The sequence below is a fragment of the Rattus rattus genome, chromosome 11 (assembly GCF_011064425.1).
Source record: "Rattus rattus isolate New Zealand chromosome 11, Rrattus_CSIRO_v1, whole genome shotgun sequence".
Classification (NCBI taxonomy): domain Eukaryota; kingdom Metazoa; phylum Chordata; class Mammalia; order Rodentia; family Muridae; genus Rattus; species Rattus rattus.
The window spans coordinates 8,105,546-8,124,581 of NC_046164.1; the positions used below are offsets into that span (position 1 = coordinate 8,105,546).

The window sequence follows — 19,036 nt, forward strand, 5'->3', positions numbered from 1 at the left end:
TTATGGATGCTAATTTTTCCTTTGTTGATAAGAATTGTAGAAGTGAATACCATTGCCACCATAGAAAACCATTTGCTATCACTTTAAGTTAAATATATTTATATGTTAACCTGATTATCTTAGTCTCATTCCCAGTATAGGATATTTGTTATCCTGTTCTGGGAGCTCTATCCTTTTCACCTCCTTGACTATTCTATAGGTTAGCCATTATTCATCACTTCTGCTCTTTATGATAAAGATGTTTTTCTTTTCAGTCATTTTCATTTCAATGTAATGATAATATAGCAATGAAACTCTTTGATTAAGGAGAAATATTAATAAAAAAGAATGTCATTTAATAAAAAATGTCATTATTTAAAGTATATTTAAAAATAAAATATTCTAAATTTAATCTTTTCAAGTAATCAGACATTGAAGCATTAAGACATGGTACATGAATGACAGCAGTAGATATACATTGAGTATTTCTTTCCCCCTTCTCTTCCTTCTTTCTCAAGCAATGTCTCATGAAGCCTTGACAGGCCTGTAGTTCCCTTTGTTGACTAAGCTGGTCTCAGACTCAGAGATCTGCCTGCCCCTGCTTCTCTGGTGTTGGGATTAAGAATGTGTACTAGCGAGCTGAGAGGTGGCTCAGCAGTTAAGAGCACTGACTACTCTCCCAGAGGTCCTGAGTTAAAGTCCCAGCAACCACATGGTGACTCACAACCATCTGTAATGGGATTCGATGCCCTCTTCTGGTCTGTCTGAAGACAGCTACAGTGTACTTATATATAATAAATAAATAAATAAATAAATAAATAAATAAATAAATAAATAAATAAATCTTAAAAAAAGAATGTGTACTAGCACGTTCAGTCCCAAATTAATTATTAGTTAATTATTTAGAGACGGCTTCTATTTAGTCAGGATTGGCTTCAAACTTCAGTTTCCTGGGATTACAGATATGTACTTCTGTGTTCAGCAACTAAAAACCTCTTGAATAAATTAAATTGATTAGAAATATGGGACTTCAAATATTGAAAGGTTATTTTCTTCATAATGAGTGAATTATCATCATAAAACACAGGTTTTGCTTTGTTATTTAAAAGAGCTGGAGACATCAAAACTTGAATGCTTGTATCATGTAGACATTGTTAAATTTATCATAGTGACCAGTGCCATCCATAGACCACAGGTTCAGAAGTGGATCACTGTCTGTCTCTAATTGATCCTACTATATGCAGTGTCATTTGCTAGGTACCTTTTTAAAAGTATCAGCAGGTCTAGAGATAATAGTTGTTAATGTGCCTTTTTTAGGTAAGGTGTAAATTTATTTTATATATTACATATATATGGTATAAAAATGACTAGTGGTCAAATACAGGTATTGATTAGGAAATAAAAACTTCAAAAATGTACTGCATATATTTTATTTAGATAAATAAGCATATACTTATTTTCTCAGAAAGAAGCCTTGTACTGTTTAAAACCAGATAGAAAGTATCAAAGTGAGAATCAAGCAAAGAATAATTCGTATGTTCACCCCCTTTCACTCCCCTTTGTTTTGGAGACAAGTCTTGTTAACGTAGCAGATGTTGACCTCGAACTTCTGATCCTCTATCAACCTAAGTACTGGGATTACAGTAATTTTTAGTGTTCTTGGTCTTTTGCCTTCTTTAACCATTGAGAACAGATGCCATTATATGACAGCTTTGAGAAATGTATGCAATAATATAAGCCATTGAAATTTCTCTAAAATGTAAGCAGACATATCATACAGGCATATAGTTTTTGCTAGCTTTTCTATCTGTCATCATTTAGTATCTCTGTAGAAACAGTACAAGTTTAATGATTTGTATTTTAGATTTGTATTGTTAGAAGTCTTTTCATTGTGAACTACTGTTTTAGTGATTTGTAGCACTCGCTATTAATCTCCAACAAAATTATGCTGAACTACAGAGACAAAAATAAATTTCAACTAGTGAGAAGGGTCACTGTGGTTTCATATCATAAGACTTAGATGTTTATATATACTTGAGGCTGGTCTCCTCCCACCTTCCCCTCTCCTTCTCTCTTTCCTTCTCCCCACCCCCCGTGTGAATAGTGTTGTTTAATTAGCTAACTGTGATAGAGATTCAAACTTGTTTACTTTCGCATAGTTCACAAGAGAACTAAGAAGCAGTAATAAACTTTCTTATTCAGCACAAATGACTAATTTCAGAGCTTTTACAGGGGGTGTCCGAAGTGTACACAGGTGGTGGTGTAATAAACAAAATAGGTGAAATTTAAAGCAGCTTATGTAGTTAATATTTAGAGAACCATAGGCAGTGTTTTTCCTAGTGCCTTATAAGGTTTAAATACTTGAGATAAATTGTTAAGGGGTTTTTAGTTTATTTTGTTATATAATTAGGGCCTCCAGGTTGTCCTAAAGTTATTATCCATTGGAAATTTATGTAAGATATTGTAAAAATTGGAAACTTGGGAAAACCAGCTTAACATCTTACCTCAAGAGGTAAAAGCTCTTGCCTAGCATGCATGAGACTGGGGATTTGTTGTGTACACTGTAAGAACAAAATATACAAAACAACAATAATAAATACAAACAAAGCAAAAACCCTCTGCAGCTAGGTGCGATGGCAAGGTCCATAATCCCTGCATTTGGAAGGCTTAATCAGGTGATTATGAACACAAGGCTTCCAGGACTGTACTGGGAGATTGAGGCCAGCTTGGGAAAGTAAGAGCTTGTGTAAAACAGCTCCCCAGAACAACACTAGAAATAATTCCCCCTCATCTTGAAAAGAAAATATGAAGAAATGACTGTTAATGCTTCCTAATATAAACCTTTAGATGGAAGCTGCTCACCACTCAGTATTTAAACCCTAGCCTGGCTCGTATGCCCAGTTACCAAAAAACAAAATCACCATCACATTTAGGGATTTAAATTATGTTTAAATGATTGTTTTAATGCTTTTTAGTTATTTGTATTTTTGTTTAATAATATCTTACAAGATGAAATACTGATTTAAAGATCAAAAGCAACTTGGGAGGAAAAGTTTATTTGATTATATACTTCCACCTCACATTATAAAGGGAAGCCAGGGGGAGTTCAAAGAGAAACCTGAAGGCAGACCAGGGAGGAGTGTGGTTTACTGGCTGGCCCTGTTTGGCTTACTTAGCCTGCTTTCTCCTACCAGCTGGAGGGTGGCACGCTCCTATGAGTTGGTTCCACATCAATCATTAATCAAGACAATACCCACGATAGACTTATATATAGGCAATCTCATGAAGGCTGTTTTAGGGTTGCTACTCATGTGGTAAATACCATGAATGAAAAGCAGCTTGGAAGGGAAGAGGTTTATTTCATTTACACTTCCACATCACAGTCCATTATTGAAGGAAGTTGGGGCAGGAACTCTAGGAAGGAATCTGGGGGCAGGAACTGAAGTGTAAATCATAAGAGTAACACTGCTTACTGGCTTGTTCCTCCTGGCTTTCTCAGTTTGTTTTTTATATGCCCCAGAACCAGGAGTGATGGCTCCATACACAGTGGGCTGGACATTCCACATCAATCATTAATTAGGAAAATGCCCTACAAACTTGTCTATAGGGAGCACGTTCTCAATTAAGATTTTCTCTTCCCAAATATGTCTAGGTTTGTGGCAAGTTCATGAAAACCAACAAGCACAGAAGCATTTTCTCAACTGAAGTTTCTTCTTTTCAGATGACTGTAGCTTATGTCCAGTTGGTAAAAATGTAACCGACACAATATATAACTTTGATCCCATCCCCCTCCTGTTAAGTTTTATTACAATGATACAGCTTTAATGAACCATGCTTTTCATTCATCCTCACTGTAGAAAAGGATCCTGTACTGGATCTGGATCTGTTTGCTTTGCTTAAATTTACTTTTGGTTGATCTCGGAATGGAAAAATGGCCACAGAACTCACTTGTGTTATAGTATATAGAAAATAAAGCTTTTTATTAACTGAGAAGTATTTAAGGCAAATGTGATAGACAATTAAGTTTTTCTCTTAGTGTAAAATGTTATTTCCTTGTGTTTTATAAATAATAATTTATTGAAAATAGGTTTATTTTTATTGTTGTTGTTGTTACTACTACTACTACTACTACTACTACTACTACTAGAGTTTTGGGTTTAAACTGGGTTGCCAGATAATACAAAGGAAATCAGGGGCCCCTTTTGAGTTCATGAATAAAAAAATTTAAGGATGAACTTAAATGGAAGCTCAAGGGCATTTTTATTAGAGTTTAAAGGAAAAACATTGAGGGCAGGCAAGCTGTAAATCCTCTGTAGTTGCCCACAGTAAGGAAGGAAAGAAGCCATGTCCTTAAAGCTGCCATACATGTCAAACACATGCCAAGCGGCCACATGGCAGAGAGGAGAGCTTTGGGGAAAAGAGTAAGGAAATTCAAAGTATCAGAAAGCATACTTACATTCTGGACAGCATTCTAGAGAAAGAAAATGGCAGTTACACCTTCCTAAATCAGGCCTCAGAAAATTACGCAAATTGGTCAAACCTATTATAGCTTATAGCAAGTGGTGGGGAGCAGGAACTGAAAAGAATAGTATATTTTAATTTATACTTCAATTTATTCCATTCAGTTCTCCATCTCTTTATAATAGCTTAAGTCGAGCCTGCCTTTGTAGGTGTGGTCCCTTGGCCAGGTGATTGACTTTGCTCAACTGGAAAGTTAGATTTCTACCTAGGCTGGAGATTCTTGACCAGAAAGATTTTTTTCTACTTTAACATTGTAACATGATGAGATTAGAATTGAAGAGTTAATTTAGGGACTGGGGAAGTTTACTAATAATAAATAAACAAATGAGGAAAACTTGGCCTCAAGTAAAGGGAAACTGACCTGAAAGATTTTGATGTTATCTTATAAACTAGCTTTGATTTCTTGGTACACGATGGAATACTACTTCATTTTATTTTTGATGCAACAAGTTTAAGACCTCCTGAGAGTAACTCTTATATTTGGAATATTATTTCTTAACTTAGAAATAGATACAGATTTGGAAACTTGGCTTAAGGGCATATGTGGGAAAGAATAAAGAAATATGAGCAGAGAATTAACTACAGGGCTGAGGATGCAGCCTAGTAGTAGAAATCTTACAAGGCATGTGCCAGGTCGCTGGATTGTTACTGACAAAATAAAACATTTAAGTCAACTATAACTATATATGTATTTTGTGAAAAGGATAACATGTAGACACTTAATTTGACACACATGACTTTGTCATTTACTATTTGATCTGAGTGATATGAAGTGGATTTTATCTTCCGTTTGCTATCAAAGCAGTAGTTTTAGACCCCTGGAATAAACTTATATTTAGGGCTTTTTTCATATTTATCACATTTGAGGTGGTTTTATGATTGATTTTATCACCATTGATTGTGGTCTGATTATGAAAACAGTCACATAATTTTTGTTTCATTTGGCATGGCTCTGTAATTTATCTAGTTAAGTACTTTTTTTTTTTGGAGCTGGGGACCGAACCCAGGGCCTTGCGCTTGCTAGGCAAACGCTCTACCACTAAGCTAAATCCCCAACCCCAAATTAGTTAAGTACTTTTGAGAGTAAAAAGGAGTGACAATAATTACCTCAGAACAACAGGTTTAAATTAAGACTGAGTATGGCAAATCAAGCTATGCATTTACCTGATTGGGATGTGTTAATGGCAAGTAACAGAAGACAAAACTCAGCTTGCTGTGTAGCAGGTACTACATGTGTGTTTACTGAGAAATAGGCCTTCTCTTTTGTCTTTGTAAACGGCCTTATGAGGCCGGCCTTCCTTGAACTTGGAAGGCTATGGGGGCAATCTGGACATGTTCACTTTGTTTATGAGTAGCAGGGATGAGGATCCTGCTTTGCCCATAGACAGAGAATGAATCTTGAACATTGTCTAAACTAATGTCAGTGTCAAGGGGAGAAATCATGTGTCGTTAGTTGTAGTAGTTTGAGTATTACTCAAATGGGAGGTTAGAATCACATGGTTCTCTTAGACTAGTTGGAGTTCCATTAAGGAAACTAGTTATAAGATCAGCTTTTCTAGGAAAGTAGTGCTGTTTAGCACAGGGGAAAGAAATGGGGAGCAACACAATGTTCTCTGAAGAGTATGGTTGTTTATTTGCATTTTCCCTTAGGCATCTGTTAATAAAATTTTCCAAAAACCTAGAATAGTGCAGTGTTTTTCTTAAAGTGAGAATATAAAATGACTTAACTAGTTTAGTAGGGGGGTTCAAGAGTACACCAAAACAGATACTGGGGAGTAAAGCATTTCTTAGAAGAGTTAGTTATTAATGCCATTGATAGAGGGGTAGCAGCATGGTGGAGGCTTTGAGTGAGTTCAGATCACAGCAACAGAGACTCTGATGGGATCTTTAAAGAGAATCAATCACAGGAGGGAGATTCGTACACCTTCTGAGAATGGGGTTCAGCTGCAGCTAGGGTCTCAGATTCCCTGGCAGGAGACAGGGAAGGGAGCGTGGAACAGGCTATGGTACCCCTTTGATATAAAGTCCTCTCTCAGGTGAGAGGGCCTGGAAATGGCAAATCTGCTTCCCTGGACTCACAGATGAAGTTCTAGTAGGGTACCTGTGAGTATTTGTGAGATTTTTTTTTTACAACAAAAGGACAGAACAAGAAAACTTAGCATGTTTTCTTTTCCTTTTTATACTATATTAATTTTAATTTAATTTTTATTTGCTCATATTCTCCACACACACAATTCCCCTTTCCTCCAAAATGACTAGTTTTCTCAAATAGCTATAATAGTAATAATTTTTAATAAAAAGCAGTGTGTGTGCGTGTGCATGCGTGTGTGCGTGTGTGCGTGCGTGCGTGTGTGTGTGTGTGTGTGTGTGTGTGTGTGTGTGTGTGTGTGTGGGGGTTGGGGGTGTTTGAAGACAACTTTATAGAGTTGCTGATCTTTCACTGTGGTTCCTGGCCTTGAACTCAGATCATTAAAATTATACAACAGGCACTGTAACTGCCTGAGATGTCTTGCTGGCCATGACTGTAATAATAATTAATGATCCTTTTCCCCCTACAGACTAATAGGGATGCCAAAGGAAAAATATGACCCTCCAGATCCTCGCAGAATTTACACCATCATGTCAGCAGAGGAGGTAGCCAATGGGAAAAAATCTCACTGGGCAGAATTAGAAATCTCGGGTGAGTGGAATCTGAAACATCTCATCTGGAATATAGTAGATACAATTGTAAAGAGTATTTCTGTATTTATAGGTTCTTTGTTGTTGTGTTTTAACTGAAAGGACTAATTGGAAATATGTAAGAACCCTGGGGTACTTGTTTTTATATCTTTTAAAATATTTTCCTTTTCTTTTGAGATTGTCTTGAGCAATGGTAGCCATTTACATTTAAAGATACTCAGAGTTTGGTTTCTGAGTAAAATTAGGTTCTATAAGACAGTAAGTCTTGTGTTGACTTTTCCAGAGTAATTTTTGCAAATGAAAGTCTTTTCTATCCTCCTTTTATCTCAGTGCTGGCAAAGAAGGAAACCTAGACGACTCTGTATAACAGATACCTGCTAAGCTATGAGTAGAGCATGTTCAGAATAAATATGATTTGAAAAATTTGGAACCCCTGTCTGAAAATGAAAAAAAAAGTCATCAAACTAAAACTGACCTTGTATAAAATACCTAACTGATACACTTCAAAGTTATTAAGATTGTAAAAAAAAAAAAAAAAAGACAAGTGCCTTAAGTCAGAGGAATGCTAAGACATGCTAATTAAAAATCCTGATTTGAATTATAGAACAAAAAGATATAAAAACAGGTAAATTCTTAATGAAGCTTGAAATTTTGTTCCTGTTACTATACCAATGTTGACTTCTTACTTTTAACAAATATACCATGGAATATAAGAACACAATGTTAGGGAATTTAAGCAAAGTACATATAAGAACCCCACATTATCTTGGCAACTAGTATTATAAAATTATATTTATTAAAAACAGAAGATAACCATTTTTCTTTTATGAATTGCCACAGTACAGATTATATGTAGAATGTGGTTAGTACCCCGCCCCCATTGGCATTGCAGTATCAGCGGCTAGACTTAACACAAATGAAAGGAAACTGGATAGATGGCTGATTGCTCATCATTCTGATGGGAACAGTTAGCAACATCCTGTTAGTTTAAGATTTCTCAGCCTTGGCTTACTGACAGTTTCGGCCCTATATACAATTCCTTGTGGTGGAGGGTTTTTTGGGTATAGTATAGGATAGTTAATAGCTTAGTAGGCTACTCAGCAGATAATGCCAAAGTCCTTTGAGGAAAAGTGTTAAGTTGTCCTGAGTAAATAGAGGTTTCTCTTTTACCCATAGTCTCATCATTGAATACTTTGTTTTCCTACTAAGATGCGAAATCCTAGTTGACACTTTGTATTTGATTACATACAGCAGGAAAGTGTCTGTGGTAGAAAGAACTCTGGATAGAAATAAACATTGAGTTTAGTTATGTAAACAAGATAACCTTGTCCCTTTGAAACTTTGTTTTCTTTAGTTTCCATTGCCATCTCTCATCTACATTTTTTTTTAAATAAAATGATATATACTTAAATAATTACTTTTTGGGTCTGGAGAGATGCTTCTGTGAAGGACACAAGTTTGGTTCTTAGCACCCCCATCATCAGGTGGCTCACAAACACCTCTAACTTCAGCTCCTGAGAATCTTAACAGTTCAGGCCTCAGAAAGCACCTGCATTTGTGGGCACATACCCAACACAAAATTAGATATAGACACTTATCTAAAAGTAAAATAAATCTTAAAATTATCACTTTGCTTTTATGCAGTTTTGTACAATGATCTTTATGTAAATTGTACATTATAAGAAATAATTATAATCAGGCCTGGGATGTCTCTCAGTTGGTCGAATGCCTGTCTAATTTTCATAAAACCTTGACTTGGGGTTAATTCTCAGCACTAAATAAACTGGGTATGGGGGTGCATGCCCGTAATCCTATCACTTGGTAGGTAGAGGCAAGAAGAATTTCAAGGTTTATCCTCAGCTCTATAGCAAGTTTGGGGCCATTCAGGATTGCATGAGATTCCATCACAAAACAAAACAAAACAATACTAGCAACTTAGAAGATAACATCTCATTTTATAAAACCTGAGGCTAACTGATTTGTCCAGACCAGTGGTAAAAATTAAAACTCTGAAACAGGTTTTCTGATTTAGTGCATGCTTTGTACCTGCTGCTCACAGACCTTGGTGTGAAAACTGTTTCCTTGAGTTTGTTGCATTTAGTATAAAATCTTAAACTGCAGTTGTTAGTTTCTAACTCTAACATCAGAAATTTAGGAAGATGTTTTCATTAGGGACACTTTCCTGGTGCCTAATCCAAGGTTGGTTTTAAATAATAATAATTTATTTTTTTATTTAAAGTTTGTTGGCCAGTCCAGGCTCTGGATATGGATACATCTTATATTTACAATTTTCATGGAGTGTGAGGAATATTTTGTTATGACTTTAAAAAGTAAAAGTCCAAGCCTGTTTTCAACCACCAAAGCTCAATTCAGCCTGCCGTTTTTTTTTTGGATCTTTTTTTTGGAGCTGAGAGAACCCAGGCCTCCAGTAAGCCTCAGGCATCCTTTGGATCAGGAGCTGAACCTCCCTCCAATCAACCAACCTCCTCCCTCTCTCCCTCCCTCTCCTCCTCCCTCTCTCCTCCCTCCCTCCCTCCCCTCCAAAAGAGTGACTGTTCAAAACGGAGTGAAATTAAAGAAGGCTAGATATTTTAGCAGTCTCATAGCTTGGAATATAAAGTTAAAAATGTCAAAGATAAGATGATATCTTTGTGTATTTGCCACCTTTTCTAGGCACTTAGCAGTTCTTGGGATTCCAATTTTGTCTTGGGTCTAGAGTTTATGCTTTAGTATTTTGCCTTTTAGGTAGAGTGCGGAGCTTAAGTACATCACTCTGGTCATTGACACACTTGACAGCACTGCACCTAAATGACAATAACCTTGCTCGCATTCCACCTGACATTGCCAAGCTTCATAATCTGGTTTACCTGGATCTGTCGTCCAATAAACTCAGAAGTTTACCAGCAGAACTAGGAAACATGGTGTCTCTCAGGTGAGGAAACATTAAAGGTATGATTCGTTATATAAAATTACAAATTTATCAAATAAGAAAGTATTGGGATGCTATTTTATGGTGAGATTTCTGTGTCTGTGAAAATCAAAAGATAGAAATGGTATTAAGCACACTGCATGAGTTGGCCTTCATTTAATATTTCTTTTTCTTTGAGTTGTTTCTTGCTGTGAGTTCTTTTAGTAGACTTGAGATAGGGGAAGTTAAGTCTTACTGTAGAATCAAATCTGATAAAATTAATCAGAAATACTCCAGAAAATATGATTGCTTATAAATGAAACATTTAGGAATAAACTTCTATTACAAAATGTATGTTTACATTTTTTATTACACTCTTTATTGAAGCCTAAATACTTGATTAAAATGGATTTATAGTTTAAAAAAAATTTAAGACATTCCTTCTTGAGACAGGATCTTGCCTGTGGCACTCTAGCTGGCCTCAGCTTGTAGCAGTCTTGCTCTAGTCTCCCAAGTTTGGGGACAACAGGCATATGCCACAACACTGGTGATATTCCCTATAGGAGAAAACATTTTATTAATTGTTTCCAAAGCAAGAATTGCTTTTTTTTAATCTTACCTATTGAGTAATAGGGTTTTTTAAAAGTTGCTTTTACATGTTTACAATTAATAACGACTGTGTTACTTATTTGTTCTTTTACTAACCCCCTGACTGGTTATATGGATTCTTACCTTTTTGTCCTTTATTAATGAAGATGTTATTTTTTTTTTATAATTTGTTAAAAATTTCGGTTATAAACTTAGATCTTATCTGTTGTTTCTTTTCTGTTTTTGTTTGTCTTTGCTGATTTGTTCCTATATTTTCTTTATTTTGTGCTTTAGGACATATATTTTGTGTTAGTGATTGTTCTCCAGAGAATGTTTTTATCTTTTCCTATTTTACTTTTTTTTTTTTAATAACATTTATGTTTGTTTATGTGTGTGGGTATGTGCTATCTGCTGTGGCAGTCAGAGGGCAACTCTGTGGCAGTTAATTCCTTCCACTGTGGGTCTTGATCAGGCTTAGATTGCTCTAGGCTTGGCATCAGATGTCTTTACCTACTGAGCCCACTTTACCTCTTGCCAGCCCACTTCTTATGTTTTCTGTTTATCATTAGCTTCTGTGATATATTGTCTTGTTTTGAATTTCTCGTTGCTTTTAATTTTTTCTCATAGTGTTTTGATATGACTTAGTTATAGTAAATGACATATAGGCAATTGGCTGCTAATTGTAATTTAGTCCTCAAGTTTAAGAGTTTACTTTCTTTAGGCCTGGTGGTTATGGCACATGCTTTTAATGTCAGCACTCAAGAGGCAGCAGCAGGAAGATCTGTGTGAGTGCAAGGCCAACCTGATCGACCGACTGAACAAGTTCCAGGATAACCAGGGCTACACAGAGAAACCCTGTTTTGAAAAAAAAAAATTTCTGCTATAAGTTAAGCTTGGTTGAAGGTCTTACAGGTTTTGAATACTAATAACACCTGCCACTCTGATTTGCATTATGTGCAATTCATATACCTCTGAATTTAATCTGCTATGGAATGAGAGTCATAGAAATATTTAGTAATGATACCACTTTAATAATAGTGTACAGCATTTGGGGATTAGTGTGAAGAAATGCCTTGAATATAAGTATCACTAATCATGTGTTAGAAGAAAGACAAAGAATGACAAATGCAGGTATTGATAAAGCATTCTATATTATACTCAACTCTTTAAAAAATTTTTTTTAAAACAGGGAATTGCTTTTAAATGACAATTATTTACGGGTTTTGCCTTATGAACTTGGCCGGCTCTTCCAGCTACAAACTCTAGGTTTAACAGGTGAGTGACTTAAAAAAAAAGATAATTTATTACTCTGTATTAAAGTATTTATGCCTTTAAAGATCATTTTTGTTAAAAGTGCAGGTTAGTTTTAGTATGACTAAGAATGTGAGGAGGACTTGTTAAAGGTACTGGAAATGTAATAGTTGAGATAAATGCTGGGATTGCAGATGTGAGCCACCCACTTCCAGCTTCAATTTATTTTGTATATGATATGCTAAATCTTATATTGTTAAAAACATCTAGACAGAGGTAGGATGATAGGGCAAATCTGTTCTTATTGAAATGTTATAGAATGTTTATCAGTTTTATAATCTTAGATTTTTAACCTATTTATAATTGTCTTTAATAATAATTATTTATATAATTCATATATATATTTATATAGTAATTCTTTTTAATAAGAATAATTTTAATTGTAGAACAGCCATTTTCTGCATTCTGATTTATTGATAGAAATGATAAATTAGCAATTTAATATTGAACCTAGAAGAATTAATCTTTGAGCCAAGCAATATTCCTGAAATAACAAATGATAATATTATATGACTTTTCATGTTACCTTCACATCTCCAAAGATGTCTGCTATCTTACCAATGGAATGGGGTATTGTGATTATTTGTGAATTTTACTGTCCTTTATTTTATTGCAGTCTATAAAACTAGGTATTAAAACGAGTGGCTTTTGAGCTGAGCATTTAACTCAGTGGTGAAGTGCTTGCCCAGCATGTGCAAGGATCTGGGTTTGCTCTTCACTAACATCAAAAACAAAAAGAAAATCAAAGTAACTACCGTGTAGTTGTGGTTGTGGTTGGCTTTGTTGTAGTTGCATTTTTCCTACTAACAAACTCACTCACTTCTCTTCTTTGACCAAGAAGATCAAGATTGTCAGACTAGATTAAAGAAAAACAACACTTAGTTTTGTGCTAATTACACAAAAAACAATTTGAATTAAGAAATTTAAAACATCTTTCCAGGAATCTAATCTGTTGTTGTTAGCTATTCATCACCAGCTGTAACTTAGCTTTGTGCTTGCCTATGGGAACATTCCTTCTACTAAACGTCAATTAGTTCTGTGGTAAATTTAAATTAAATAGTGTTTCTTTTCTCTTTTGAGTTTTTAGTATTTACGCATGCATAACAAGTTTTTTTGAGGGTATAATTCATTTATGGTTTTTGCACTATACACATAGCCTGACAGAACAGTATGCATTTATTTCTTTATTCTTGTTTTAATGTAGCTAGGGTTAACATTTCAAACTTAAGTATGTGTCATCATGTCTAGCTGCATTTCTGAATTCTCATTTTTAGTAGTAAAGTTCAACCTGTACTCAGTAGTTTTCTCTTTTTTGAGGATCTGCATAGTTTTCATTCAGTTCCATTTTCTGTTCAACTGATTATATATAGAAGGGCAAGGAACTTTAGAAAAGAAAGCTAGAGCCTTTCCTGCCTTTAGAAAAAAAATTTTTTAAGCAGTTGTTGAAATGAAATGTCCTTAACAAACGGCAGCTTTATATACACAGGAACATAACATTTGAAATGATTTCTAAGTCAAGTTTTAGATAAATTGTGGAATTTTACCCATAATGAAAGAAAGAGAAGTGGCCGTGGTATTTTAGTGGCCCTGTGAGATACAGTAGGAATGAGCAGCCCCTCTGATTGATGGCATTTGCAAACTGAAGAGAGAGCTGGCACAAGCCTTTAATTCCAGCACTCAGGCTGAGGGAGGTGCATTTCTGTGAGTTTCAGTTAAGTTTATGCTACTTAAGAGCTGCTTTTTTGTTTGCCTGTTTTCATGCAGACTGAAATAGTGCAGTTGAGTAATTGTTAGTCTTGGCTAGGGCTTACCATGTTTCAGGTAAGTCGCAAATACTGTAGCAAGCTGCATAAAGCTAGTTATGTTTTCCTTGGTAAACAGTTACATGATAGTTACACTGTGGTTGCCTTGATCTATTTTGTCACCTACATAAACAGTTACAGGAATTTTCTAGTAGAAATAACTAGATAAAGGTCTAAACAAGGGCAGTGCACTAAGAAAGCATAGAACTTGGCTCCCAAAAACATCTTTAAGGATTTCAAACTTGTTCATCTAAGGATTTCAAACTTGTTCAGTTTGTTATTCTTACTTAAGGTATGGTGTTTTACAAATTTAATCTCCCAGCACTTGGAAAGCAGAAGCAGGCTGATCTATCTCAGTGAGTTCCGAGCCAGCCAGGTACCTCAACATAGCAAGTTGCAGGCCAGCCAGGGTTATATAGTGAGATTGTGTTTCAGAAAAACAGTAACAACAACAATAGCAAATAAACTAAACAACAGCAAAAGAAAACCAAAAACCATTTGGGCAAATTCTGTATTTTTCATATAATTGTAATATGATTGAGTAGATTTGTTCCTTGAAAGTTCGGTAGAATAGTTTGGTAAAACTATCATTATTCGTGTATAATCTTTTGGAAAATACTTTCTCAATATATTTATAGTAATAAAATAATTATTGGGAATTAAAAAATAGCTATATGTATTTGTGTGTGCCTGTGTGTGAGTTTGTGCTTATGGATGCAGTGCACATGGAGGCCAGAGGAGGGACTGAAGCCTCTGCATCTAGAGTCACTGGTGGTTGTGCAGTGGCCCACGTTGAACTGAACTGCAAGAGTAGTAGATGCTCTGACAGCTTAGCCATCTGTCCAGCATCAAGATTGAGAGCTCTGATAGTTAATGATTCAGTTTTGTTAGACCGTTTCAGCACCACAAAGTGGAACCAAGCTGAACTTGAGCTTTAAACTCTCCTGCTTTGTCCATTACAGTTGATTATACCAAGGGCACTAGGACATCCAGGTTTTTGTTTTTTTTTTAATTTTTACTTCTGTATTGAATAAAAAGAAAAAAAGGTGTATTTGTTAAAAGTGACTATACATCGTGATATATTTTGAGTCTATTTGTACCTATATTACCTGTCGTTTTAAGCAGTTTTTAACTTTTTCTTCTTATCTTATGTTGTATTATTCACATATAGACTTTATTATTTTTAAATATAATCATTTAAGGCCATATGTCTTATTTTTTCCTTTTGTTGCATCTTGTATCTACAATTGGAAACATTTTTCTTTCTCCTTTTTTCTTTCGAGATAGTATCTCTTGATGTTCTTAGCAGGCTTGCTTCAAATATTGCTCAAGCGATATTTTTGTTTAGATATTAATTCCTTATTGGATTAATAGTTTGCAGATCTTCCTTTGTAGGCTGCCTCTTTATTGTACTGATTGTTTTCATAAAGATGTAATTTCTGTTTTTTTTCTTTTGATTTGTGATTTTGATGTCATATACAAAAGTCTTTGGTTATATTATTATTCCAAAGCAACTACCCTATATTTTCTCATACTATCGTAGTTTTATATAGTAATTCTTTGGAATTGTTTTTCTGACTGGTGAAAGATAGCGATCTAGTCTCATTCTGAATCAGTTTTGTTGCTTGCTGTGAGCTTATTCTGCCTGGGTTATGTGTGTTCAGGGGTTTTTCGTGCAGATTTGACAGTTTGTTTGCTTTGTGTTGTGTATACAGGTTCATAAGATTTCCTAATGGTCTGCTAGTGTTTCTCTGGTATTGGTTATAATACCACTTTTTTCATATCTTTTCATTTCCTGAGCTATTCTATTTCTTTAGTACACATAAAATTTATTCTATTTATAAGGTGTTTTGTGAATCTTTATTATTTTTAAAATTTTAAATCTCATCTTTATTCTTTCAATCTACTAAGTTTAAGCTCATTTGTTTTTTCTCGTTCATCAATCGGTTGCTTATGTAAAATGTTTTTACTTTTTTGGTATAAGTTCTTAATACTACTTTTGCTGTATCAAGTTTTGGTAATGTTATAGTTTCATTTTATTTCGAGAAATGCGTAAATTTCACATAAGTTCTTAAAACTAGAAGGTTTGGGTGACATGTTATTTAATTCTTATATGTTCATAATTTTTGTAGTTCTTTTAAAAGTTTCATGTGGTCAGAGAATCTTTTTCAACTTTGTTGAGAAGTATTTTGTGGTGTAATATGTTATAAGCTATCCTGGTGAATGCTCTCTATGCTGTTGAGCAGAATGTGTATTCTATGGTAGAGTGAAATACTATAAATGTCTATTAGGTGCATTTGGTCTACAGCATACTTCAACTCTGATGTTTCTATTTTCTCTTTGGCTGTTCTGTTCATTAGTGAACATGGGATAATGAAGCTGGTGTTTGATACATGTGTATTTTATAATTGTTTCATATTCTTCATCTTTTTATCTTTATATAATGATTTCATTTTCTTATAATTTTTTTTTAATTTAATGTTTTGATATAACTACAGCCAGGCACTCTTGGGTTCCGTTTCCATGGGACATCAGCTCTTACCCCCAATACTTTCATTTTAAAAAATTCTTTGACAGTTTCATACCTGGATACAATTGATTATATTTGCCTCCTCCCCGCCCCCCGTCCCCCAGCTCCCTTTACATTTCTCCTTGCACTCCATCCCAGTGTGTCTCGTCCTACATTCATGTTTGGGAGGGGGATTCACTGGGTTCCAATTAGTGGCCTTTTTTTTGGAATGTTGATTGATGCTGGCTTGATCTGTGTAGGTCTTATGTGGGTAACCATTGTTACATTGAGTTCACAAGTACAACCACGATAATCATGTTTAGTTGACAACATTTCACAGTACTCCTTCTGGTCTTCTAGCTGAAATTCTTTCTGCTCCCAGTTCTATCTTTCTGAACCTTGGGGGTCAGAGGATTGATAAATATGTCTCATTTAAGGCCAAGCACTCAGTAGTCACTATTCTCAGCCCTTTGACCAGTTATGAGTCTCTGTATAATAAACTGTTGCCCACTGCATGGAGTGTATTTTTTGTCCAAGGCTGCCAGCAGCACTAATATATGGGTACAAACAAAGTTTAGAAGGTAGATTGACAGAATGTCTGCGTAACAAAGCATAAGTCACATTTGACTAAGATTTACCATGCCTGGCACGGATTTCCTTCTGTGAGAGCAGACTTTGACCCAATCAGAAAGCAGTTGTTTACTCCCATAATCTTCATGCTTCCATCGTACCAGTGGGCACGCTTCCTGGCAGGTATTATAGCACTCTGGGTACTCTGTTGGGTAGTACTATTTATGACTTTTTCTCCTCCAGTGGCACCATCCAGTACTCTGGACACCAGCCACCAGGGAGACTATTTTCAGGCCAGTTACAACTTGATTTTTCTTCATTCTGCAAACAAAATGGTTTGTGTGTTTAGCAGTAGGTTCTTACTATCTAGTTATCTTTGGCAACCAAGAACAATGGCAGTAGATTGTGTTGTTTTGGGACCTCTGGGTCCCCTGACCATTAACTTGTATATAACCATTGACCATGCCGGCCACTGAGATTTTATTTTAATAATCCATGTCTTCTGAGAAGCATTGTCCATCCAAGCCAGAGTACCTGTGTTCAAACTTACTTTTTCTTTTGAATTATATCTTTTACTTAGCTTATAAAGTAGTAGGTTTCTTAAGGACTTTCCATCTTATCTGAGTTTGCTTAACCTACCTCTCAGCATTCCTTCCCTGTCCCCTTTCCCTATCCCCACTTAAACCGTAGCAAGTATATTTCATCCGTTAAGCCCTTAAGGTCTCTTCCCTTTTTACCTCTCACGAGCACTTTCTAGCTTCCTGACCACTATAGACTCCCCAGTTTAGATATACAGCTCTAAAAATACACAGCTGAGATCCATAGATGAGAAGTAAGACGGGATGTGGTTTTCTTTCTGGGCATGGGTTGTCCCACTTACTATGTATTCCAGTTCCATCCGTTTTCCTGCAAATTCTATGATCTCCCCATCTCTAAACATATTCCACTGTGTATGTGTTCAACATTTTCATTATTCATTCATTAGTTGAGAGACATTAGTAAGCTTCATGAAGGGCAACAATGACTATGGACGTCGATATATTTCTGTAGGTGTCTATGGAGTCCTTTGGGTGTATATGCCCAGGAGTGCTGTATCTTTTTTCAGGTTTTTGAGAAACCACTTCATTGATTTCTGTAGTGGCCACACTGTTTTATGTTCTCACCACCAACAAGAATTCCTCTTTCCCCACACTCTTGCCAGCATTTTTTTTTTTTTTTTGGTCATTTATTTTGTTAATGAAAGCCATTCTGACTGGGGTGAAATGGAATTTTGAAGTACTGTAAATTTGCATTTTCCTGTTATCTGATAGTATTGAACACTTAAAAATGTTATTAGCCATTTGTATTTTTTCCTTTAAGAACTTTGCTTAGTTCCATGGCCCATTTTTAAAAGTTTGTTTTCTTGATGTTTGCTACTTGAGTTCTTTGTATATTCTAACTACTAATCCTGTGTTGGATATATAGCTGGCAAAGATTTCCTCATTCTGAGGCTCTTGATTGATAGTTTCATTTGCTGTACAAAATGCTTTTTACATTTAATTTTACGAGCTCAGGTTTGTTGATTATTCTTGAGCGATTGGAGTCCTATTCAGAAAGTTCTTACCGATACCTATATCTTGACATGTGCTCCCTACTTTTTTTTCTAGCAGTTTCAGAGACCATTAATAATCACAGTTAATCTTAAAAGGTATGTATTGATTCCTGTTACTTTGTTGATTTTGTAGCATTTGGTTTTTTTTACCCTTCTTCCTGTCTTGCTTAACTATTATTCTAGTATTATTTATGTCCTGTGGCCTTACAGATAATTTTGTTTTTCTTTTAAGTCCAAAGGATTCTTTCAAGTTTTTTCTTTATATTTTAGTAGTCATAATTTTTTTTAGCCTTTTAAAAACATTTTATTACATAAAGTTTTACTTTTTTCTTCAATGATGACTGATCGTTTTATTAGTATGCCTGTCTGGATTGGCACTTGTCTTTCATAACTTGAAATACACTTAAACAGGCTGCTTGGCTTTTAAATTTTAAATTCTAATGAGCCTCTGTATGTCTTGGATTTTTCCTTTGCTATTTTCAAACTTTATTTTGTATGTTTAGTGTTTTATTTATCACATGATCAAGGGAGGTTCTCTTTTCTTTGTCTCTTTGTCTCCCCTCCACCCCCACCCCCCC

The 19,036-nt window shown here is 35.2% G+C and overlaps 1 protein-coding gene across 4 annotated transcripts in view; it reads left to right on the forward strand.

The window, feature by feature from the left end:
• The window catches only part of Cnot6l (CCR4-NOT transcription complex subunit 6 like), a 90,938-nt gene that overhangs the window by 22,227 nt on the left and 49,675 nt on the right, over positions 1 to 19,036 (forward strand). For all 4 annotated transcript variants that reach the window (XM_032917091.1, XM_032917092.1, XM_032917094.1 and 1 more), the window contains exons 2-4: positions 7,059 to 7,180; positions 9,925 to 10,111; positions 11,865 to 11,950. In XM_032917091.1, coding sequence (XP_032772982.1) covers positions 7,069 to 7,180; positions 9,925 to 10,111; positions 11,865 to 11,950 — 385 coding nt within the window. In that variant the 5' untranslated portion in view covers positions 7,059 to 7,068. The remainder of the gene's footprint in view (positions 1 to 7,058; positions 7,181 to 9,924; positions 10,112 to 11,864; positions 11,951 to 19,036) is intronic.